The 8,614-nt window shown below is 42.5% G+C and overlaps 1 protein-coding gene across 1 annotated transcript; it reads left to right on the top strand.

Moving 5' to 3' along the window:
* The first annotated feature begins 503 nt into the window (after nucleotides 1-503).
* On the top strand, nucleotides 504-2,849 carry LOC121984872 (9-cis-epoxycarotenoid dioxygenase NCED2, chloroplastic-like). The gene has a single exon (XM_042538028.1). It carries the CDS (start codon nucleotides 575-577, stop codon nucleotides 2,402-2,404), a length of 1,830 nt encoding a protein of 609 aa, XP_042393962.1. The 5' UTR covers nucleotides 504-574; the 3' UTR covers nucleotides 2,405-2,849.
* Nucleotides 2,850-8,614: the final 5,765 nt, after the last annotated feature.

Genomic DNA, 8,614 nt, shown 5'->3' on the forward strand with positions numbered 1-8,614 from the left:
TTCAAAGTAGAGTTTGATCCGGCGAAGATGGATTAGAATAATAAAAAGTTAGAATTAACTGCTTTTATTTGGAAAGAAAGGGCTTAAATAACTCATTGACCCCTCCCCCGAGTTGAATATAGATGACAAATTGAAAGGTTTAGGATAAATGATGGGCGGCTAGAAGGGCACAAAAACGGCAGAAACTTAATCCCACACGCAGGAATTCCACATGCTATACGGTAATACTTGAGCATATGGAGGGGGAGGCAGAGCACTCGACGAGTTCAACACAAAAATACACTCGAGCCACAGTCAGTAATGGCAGCAGCAACAGTATGGGTCAACCGTCAACCAGGGGAGGGCATATGCAAAAACTTATGGCCCCTTTCTCACTCTTCCCAATTTACAATCGACCACGTGGGTTGTGCAAGGTGTCGAGGTGCTAATTGCACTAACAATGGCTGCCCCTTCTCCAACGCTTTATCTATAAATACAACCTTCTGACCCATTTTCTCATTTCAAATCAAATTACACACCTCTCCGCTGCTCTCTTCGTTGCTTGTGTAGATCGCCATTGAGGAAGGAGAACATTATGGCTCCTGCCATGGCTTCTACCCTGCAAGCTGCAGCCAATCCAACCTCCCAAATCCACCAATTTAACTCACGACTGCGACCTAAATCTGTCCAAGTTCTAAGAAACCATTCTCCTAGAATACTCTGTTCCGCTTCCCCGGCCTCCTCCAACTCCCTCCTGAACCTGACGACCATGACCGGCACCACTCCGGCCTTCTACCCAGCTCCTCATCTGCGGGAGGCGGTAGAGAGTAGTATCCCTAAGCTGGCAACGGGAAACGGCGACGAAAGGCTGAAATGGAATTTGTTCCAGCAGCTGGCGGCGGCTGTCTTGGACAAAATCGAGGAGGATTTCATAGCCGAAGTGCTCGAGCGGCCGCACCCCCTGCCTAAGACCGCTGATCCTTCTATCCAAATCGCCGGCAATTTCGCCCCAGTCGACGAGCACGCCCCTTGCTACAACCTCCATGTAGAGGGCCGCATACCACCGTTCATCAACGGGGTTTATGTCCGCAACGGCGCCAATCCTCTGTTCGAGCCAGTAGCCGGGCACCACTTCTTCGACGGCGATGGTATGGTGCATGCCGTCCACCTCCGTAACGGCACCGCCGCCTACGCTTGCCGGTACACTGAGACTGAGCGGCTCTGCCAGGAGCGCGCCATCGGGAAGCCCGTCTTCCCCAAGGCGATCGGCGAGCTGCACGGTCACTCGGGGATCGCACGGCTGCTGCTCTTCTACGCGAGGAGCCTTTTTGGTATCGTCGACGGAAGCCACGGGATCGGCGTGGCCAACGCCGGCCTCGTCTACTTCAACGACCGTCTGCTCGCCATGTCGGAAGACGACATCCCGTACCACGTCCGGATCACTCCCTCCGGCGACCTGGAGACCGTGGAGCGGTACGACTTCCACGGCCAGCTCCGGTCCTCCATGATTGCGCACCCGAAGGTGGATCCGATCTCCCGGGAGCTATTTGCGCTCAGCTACGACGTCATCCAAAAGCCTTATCTCAAGTACTTTTACTTCTCCCCCGACGGAAAAAAGTCGCCCGACGTGGAGATCCCCCTTGACCAACCCACCATGATGCACGACTTCGCCATAACCGAGAATTACGTCGTGGTTCCCGACCATCAGATGGTTTTCAAGATGCAGGAGATGATCCGCGGCGGATCTCCGGTCGTCTACGACCGGAAGAAGACCGCGCGCTTTGGAATCTTGCCCAAGTACGCTGCCGACGCCTCTGATATGCGGTGGGTAGACGTCCCCGACTGCTTCTGTTTCCACCTGTGGAACGCGTGGGAGGAGCCAGCTACCGGCGAGGTGGTGGTGATAGGCTCCTGCATGACGCCGGCTGACTCGGTGTTCAACGAATGCGAGGAGAACCTCGAGAGCATCGTCTCTGAGATCCGGCTCGACCTCAACACTGGCAAGTCGACGCGGCGCCCCATTCTGGCACCGGAAGACCAATTGAATCTAGAAGCTGGAATGGTGAACAGGAACAAGCTGGGGAGGAAGACTAGGTACGCGTACTTGGCGATCGCCGAGCCGTGGCCCAAGGTATCGGGCTTCGCCAAGGTCGACCTTTCCACAGGAGAGCTACAAAAGTTCATTTTTGGAGACGGCCGATTTGGAGGCGAGCCGTTCTTCGTGCCAAGGGATGAAAACTCACCCAGGGAGGACGACGGCTATGTTCTGTCCTTCGTCCACGACGAGAAGACATCCAAGTCGGAGCTGGTGATTCTGAACGCCGCCGACATGCTGGTCGAAGCCACCGTGAAGCTGCCGTCGCGCGTTCCCTACGGCTTCCATGGGACATTCATCAACGCAAAGGACATGGAGACACAGGCCTAACTATTCTCCCTCTTTCCGAGGCCGGAGGAGACTTCCCGAGGGTGCCTGTCGGACACCCCGGAGTCTGCTCCGTTCTAGTTTGTTGGTTGGTTTGTGCTTCGGAGCTCTGTTTTTTCATAAGTTACGTTACAGTTAGTGGTAGTTAGGACCGATAGAGAGAGTACATGGGGCGAGACCAGCTTGTAGCTTTTGGGGTTGTTTAGGTAGGTGCCTGGCGAGCTCAGCTGGTCTTTGTTATTATTATTTTTTGTTTTACCTACAGATAGATAGTGATACCGAGTTACTCCCTGTAATAACCAACCTCCTCACCACCCTCATGCCGTTTGTGCATCGGCCATCGAGTGAGGGGGTTCATCAACGAGGGAAGTGGAGGGCCTCCCCGTGAACTTCTGTTTCTGTACATTGTTCAGTACGTGCAATACATATTGTTGTCTATTCTTCTTTCTTTGAATGATCTTTTTGGTTTCAACGACTTTCTTAGTAATGAACCACAACGAAAACCCTAGATAATCGGAAGAAAGACCAAAGCTGCGCAACTTCAGAACTCGGGCCAAGCATTAGGAGGTGGGCGAAGGGAGCAAGCGGTGGCTGGGAAGTTCGTTCCACAGCTTTGAGATGAGAAATTAATATATACATCTAAAGAGAGAGAGATTACGATGCAAACTTTTTTGGTTCATTGGGGGCGGGTTATCTCGTCCCGCATGCTGTTGTAAGTGGGGCATGTGCCATGCACCTGAAACGTTCCTGTTATTGGTGGTCCTCAGCGGCCACAAATGCTGATAGAAGAGCAGCCGTTTCTTTTCAGAGTGGACAACTCATTGAAAACATGATAAATTTGATCCCTAGAGACTCGGAGATTCTTTCAACGATAGGTAAGGAAAAAGTTCCTTGCTCGACAAATAAAAGGTGAGATTAGTCCAAAATGAACAAGGGACGATAATTTCTCGTCGTACCAACGATCCTATTGGATCGAGCTTTAAATAAATAACATCCAACTATTGTAAGTGCAGTGAAATCAAGATTTCCTGACGGAGAAACTGAATCAGGACGGATTTGAAATCTTGAACATGAGTCATGATGAATGGATACCTTACGTGTTTCCAAGATACCTACTTTTCTAAAAGGTCTTCAAATTGTGCAAGGCTATTATTATTTAGGAGTGATTTTGACTTCGTGATAGGGAGAAACTTAGAAATGAATTTTCATTTATGGCTCTGATAAATTTAAATGTAGAAGAGTCCTTGAGTTTGAACATTTAGTTAAATTAAATAAATAAATCTGAAGATATGTGTTTTAAACAAATATTTATGAATCATATTTATTAATAAAATTTTTATCAATATATTAAATAAATAAAAAATATAAATAAATCAATAAATATATTTGAATTATCAACTTTAATAACTAATTAAATAAATAAAAATTTCAAACAAAATTGAATTGAGAGTTCAATAACATTCAAACGAGCTTAAATCAAGCTGAGAGCTCAATAACATTTAAATAACATCTAAACAAATCAAGTTTAAATCAAACTTCAAACAAACTTAATCTCATAGAAAATAAATCAAGTCAAGATAAAACAATCAATTTAAAAACTTGGTTCATTTAAACTCGATTCAACTTAATTGAATTACTTTATCAAATAAATTTGAATATTTTAAAATTCAGCTCGGCTGGGCTAGCCCTACTCAGATTTGAAACTTGAGATATTGGTTTGTTACGTGTCAAGCATCACCACAGTAATAGATATAGAGAATTCACACCATGAGAAGTAGAGTTAAGTCAAAGGGGAAAAGAATCGCACAATCATAAACAAGAGCATAAACTTAAAGGTACAAGATGTCAACAATGATATTAGTTGTGGTACTAAAAGCTTTAATCAATGATGAGGTAATTTTAAAAAATAATAATAATAATAATCAGGCTGATAACAATGAGTCTTGGGTGACCGGCCTGGTCTCACGAAAATTTTCCACTGACCATCAGGGTAAATCGGGAAGCACACGTGATCACCAGCCCAGAAACCCAGTATCCTTTGATTACGTCCTCATTTGGAGGAAAAATTCCTACAAATTCGCCGTAACTGGGGTTCGAACCACGAGTACCTGAGAAATAATCTGGATATCCTACCATGGTACTATGACTCCTGGGACAGGTAATTTTCAAAAAGGGACCAGAGAAGATGGATATGATAAACACAGTGAATTAATGTCGACTATAATTTGGTTCGTTCACTCTTTTTGTTATCTGTCACTCCTTTTCTTCTCTTCCAGCAAATAATGAACCTTATGAATCCTCCTCTCCTCTCTCCCTTCTCTCTTGTCTTTCTTCTCTCCCTCTCGATTCTCTTGGTCAAAGTAATCACAACTTAATCTGGAGCTTAAAAACCATACAGCAAGAGGCTATAATAAAGATTAGTGTATTCCTTTAATTTGATCACTAGATATCCTTGTACCACGTTGGATGTGAACCTATATGCTCATTAAAAGCGAGGACAATGTCAAATTTCTGTCTATTTTTTCGAACTTAGAGTCAAGTTTCAAAATAAGTTTGCAAACAGACAGTGGGAGTAATAGGTGGCACGAAAGTGGTCAATCATTACAGGCAGATTTATCGGGTTCAAAGGCTTGACTTTGGTGTCAATCACTCAGCGAAACCTGGTCATTGAAACCCACTTTAAGATCAATTGTATGAGTGAGATCGTAATAGAGCACCACATCTTAAGAGGAACATAACATCCTAATTAGACAATTCAATCTGATTTTCAGTGCACAATTTTGGTTTCATCAAAATTTCTAAAAAGTTTACCATATAAACAGATAAAATTCTGGATCATGGCCAGAAACTAGTCGACTAGGCTTGATCTGAAGGGTGGCGGACCCTTAGCAAGGCGGTAAAGCTCCCATCCTTGTCTAGACGTCACATAACCACCTTCATGAACACAGCTCTGGTAACTAATACATGCGCTTGCTTTCTCCCTCACCGCTAAACACTCTGCTGCCAATCTTACAACACCTAATTTACGTTAATCACACTAAAGTCCAAGCAAACTGTTTCTGATTAATAAAATCCTCTCTCTTCTCCATATGAATTTTGTGATTTAGCCCTGGGCGGGTGCATCGATAATAGGATGTCTGCTCAGTTTCTTAGACATCTAAGAATCAAGTCTTAGGATAAATTAACAGATGAACCGCCCGTAACGAGCGCTTCCCTATATACCCGTGTGATTGATAGGAAACTTTCATAGGATCAAACCGATCACTTTCAAGATTAGTTGACGTAAGTTAGATATATGATATCAACTAAAAATAAAAATGAAAAAAATAAGAAGATCAAATGTCTCGAGACTAGGGTGTGATTGTAAGAAGTGGGACGGATTCCCTAGGTAACGATGATTTAAATCTCACTTAGGGAACATTACACAAAAGAGTTTGAAAAATTTAAGACATTAGACTATCTGTCATGATCCATTTGTGCTTCCTAATTTATCTTAATGATCGATAGAAAATTTTTATATGATCAAACTAGATACCTAGATTACCAATAAAAAAAAATAAACAAAAAACCAATCAACTTGTCCGCCAATTTATTGGGGCATGTTGTTATCCACATATCTTCCTCTATAATTGGAGGTGCCCCAACATCATTCCCACTTGCGTAAATGGTCATTCTCTATCATCAATGTCGGTAATGTAGGTCCAACGTCCCAACACAATAAGCAAGTGGACTGCCTATTAACTATGTGGAATTTATTACTCGTACTATGGAAAGTATGTGAGTTAATACGTAATTGCTCAATTAAATAACTCGGAGGTCAAATCTCATGGATTAATGATTGCACATTTGAAAGCATGAGAGCAATCTTTGAGAATCCTATGAAGTTGGGTTAGCCAGGGCAGGTGTTCACGTGTGATCTTGCACACTGAGATATAATATTAAGCATGTGTTTGAAGAACTAAAACATACTTTAGAATGCTTTATTTGAAAAGCGGAGATACCACTTTAAAAGATGAGGGTTTATGAAAAGTGCACACTCTCGACACATGTCAAGCTGAGATGGTGAGAAGAGATCAATCGGAGAAAGGAGCCTAAGCTAAAGGAGACCATGGCCTACAAGGTGATTAAATCTAGAGTCGGTCACAGTTACGTACGATTATCCAGCAACGCAAAGTTATTCACCTTCAAAGATTCTCCTCATTACTTCTCGAAGAAACAGTTACATATTAATTCTAGACTTGCAATAAACAATTTCTTTGTGGTTAAGTGTAGCTCTTTCGATGTGGATCCCTTTGATGACCAAGAAATAGGCAAGTAACGTTCAGCTACCTCCTTTATTTGTTATTTTTCTTATCAATCTTGGCAATTACCTAACTATATTAGCAGGACACTAGTTCTTGAGAAAATTAAAGACATAAAACTAACACAGTCCTTAGTGTTCGATGTCCGAAGTGTTTAATCTTTAAAAATGCAAAAGTAATTATCATAATACTTAGTCCTCAAGCAAAGGAAATAGACACTGTTTAATCCTCCAAATAACCGTTCCAACAACAATGCCATGTGCAATCTAGGTTATTACCTCATCTACATAAAAACTCTCAACTTATTCCCCAAAATGTGAATCTAGTCATTGCTTTATGACAGCAAAAAGGGTTTATTCGTCAGTCTCTGTCACCTAGTGAAAAGCTCCATAAAGTAATAGGCTAAATGAACAAAGCTTGGAATTGAGTCCCAAGGGAGATGCACGCTTAAAACTATTGTGCTACTGCTTTCATGATTGTTGGAAAAAGTTCAGCACATCAATGCAAGGAGCATGGTAATAATCCATCTTGGTTGATATTCTTGCAAGCCTCTACATTTACTAATACTAACATTCTCTTCTCTGGCATTCCAATCTTCTACATTTACTAAAAATCGAGTTTTGATGGTTATTAACATGTGAGAGAGAAATTAAATAGAGCAAAAAAAAAATCAGATACTTGACTGAAAAAACTCTAATTGAAGTTAGGCAATCGAAAATCTTAATCGGAGGTTAGGCAATGTGAAATCCTAACTATAGATGAGGCAAATGTGAAAAATCTACTGAGTGACTAGTCCTAACTAAAAGTTAGACAAGGGAAATCCAACGGGAAGACTGATAAGAGAAAAATCCAAGTAGATCAAGGACGACTTGATACTTGTGAGACAGTTCAAGTGAATCAAAAGTTGATTGGACACTTGGTAATCGGAAGTCAAACAAGAAGTTGGGAAGGAAGAGAAAGTGGATCAAAGAGCACCGGACACTTAGTGAAGAAATCCTATAAGTCAAGATTGACCAGATGCTAGGTCAAGGTTGACCAGTTTGACTAAACTCGAGTGGGTTTGAGTTTGAGTATTGAAGTTTGGACAATATATTTGGAACATATCTGAAAGAGGTCAAGCAAGTTAAGGTTGACCGAATACTTGACGATATGTAAGAGAAAAGTCAAGTAGATTATGGAGGACCGAATACTTGACTGACAAAGTCCTAACTCGAGAGTTAGGTAAGGATAAAGTCCTAACGGGAGATTAGGCAAGGCAAAGTCTTAACTCGAGGGTTAGACAAGGGTAAAGTCCTAACTGGAGGTTAGGCAAGGCAAAGTCCTAACTAGAGGTTAGGCAAGGTAAAGTCCTAACTGGAGGTTAGGCAAGACAAAGTCCTAATTCGAGGGTTAGGCCAGGGTAAAGTCCTAACTAGAGATTAGGCAAGGCAAAGTCCTAATTAGAGGTTAGGTAAGGCAAAGTCCTAACTTGATAGTTAGGCAAGGGTAAAGTCTTAACTGGAGGTTAGGCAAGGTCAAGTCCAAGTGAGTCAAGGAGGACCGCACTTGGTGATCAGAAGTCCAACGAAGAGTTGGCACGAGATGAAAAGTCCGAGTGGGTCAAAGGTTAACTGGATACTTAGTGAAGAAGTCTCAACAAGTCATAGTTGACTGAATGTTGGGCAAGAGAATCCTAGATTCGGGTTAAGTGAGTTAAGATTAGACAATCGATTAGACCAAAGCCAATCGATCAGGTGATCGATTGAAAGCTATTTTCTCGTGAGAATAGAAGATTGGGTAATCGATTGGAAGTGCTGCTGCATTTCCAAGCATCAAGAGCCAATCCACATCACCAAGAGATAAAGAGCAAAGGTCCTTTATTGTTGTATTTATTTCCATATTTTTGTTATATTTCTCATATTTGTTTGTACGG

The sequence above is a fragment of the Zingiber officinale genome, chromosome 5B (assembly GCF_018446385.1).
Source record: "Zingiber officinale cultivar Zhangliang chromosome 5B, Zo_v1.1, whole genome shotgun sequence".
Classification (NCBI taxonomy): Eukaryota; Viridiplantae; Streptophyta; class Magnoliopsida; order Zingiberales; family Zingiberaceae; genus Zingiber; species Zingiber officinale.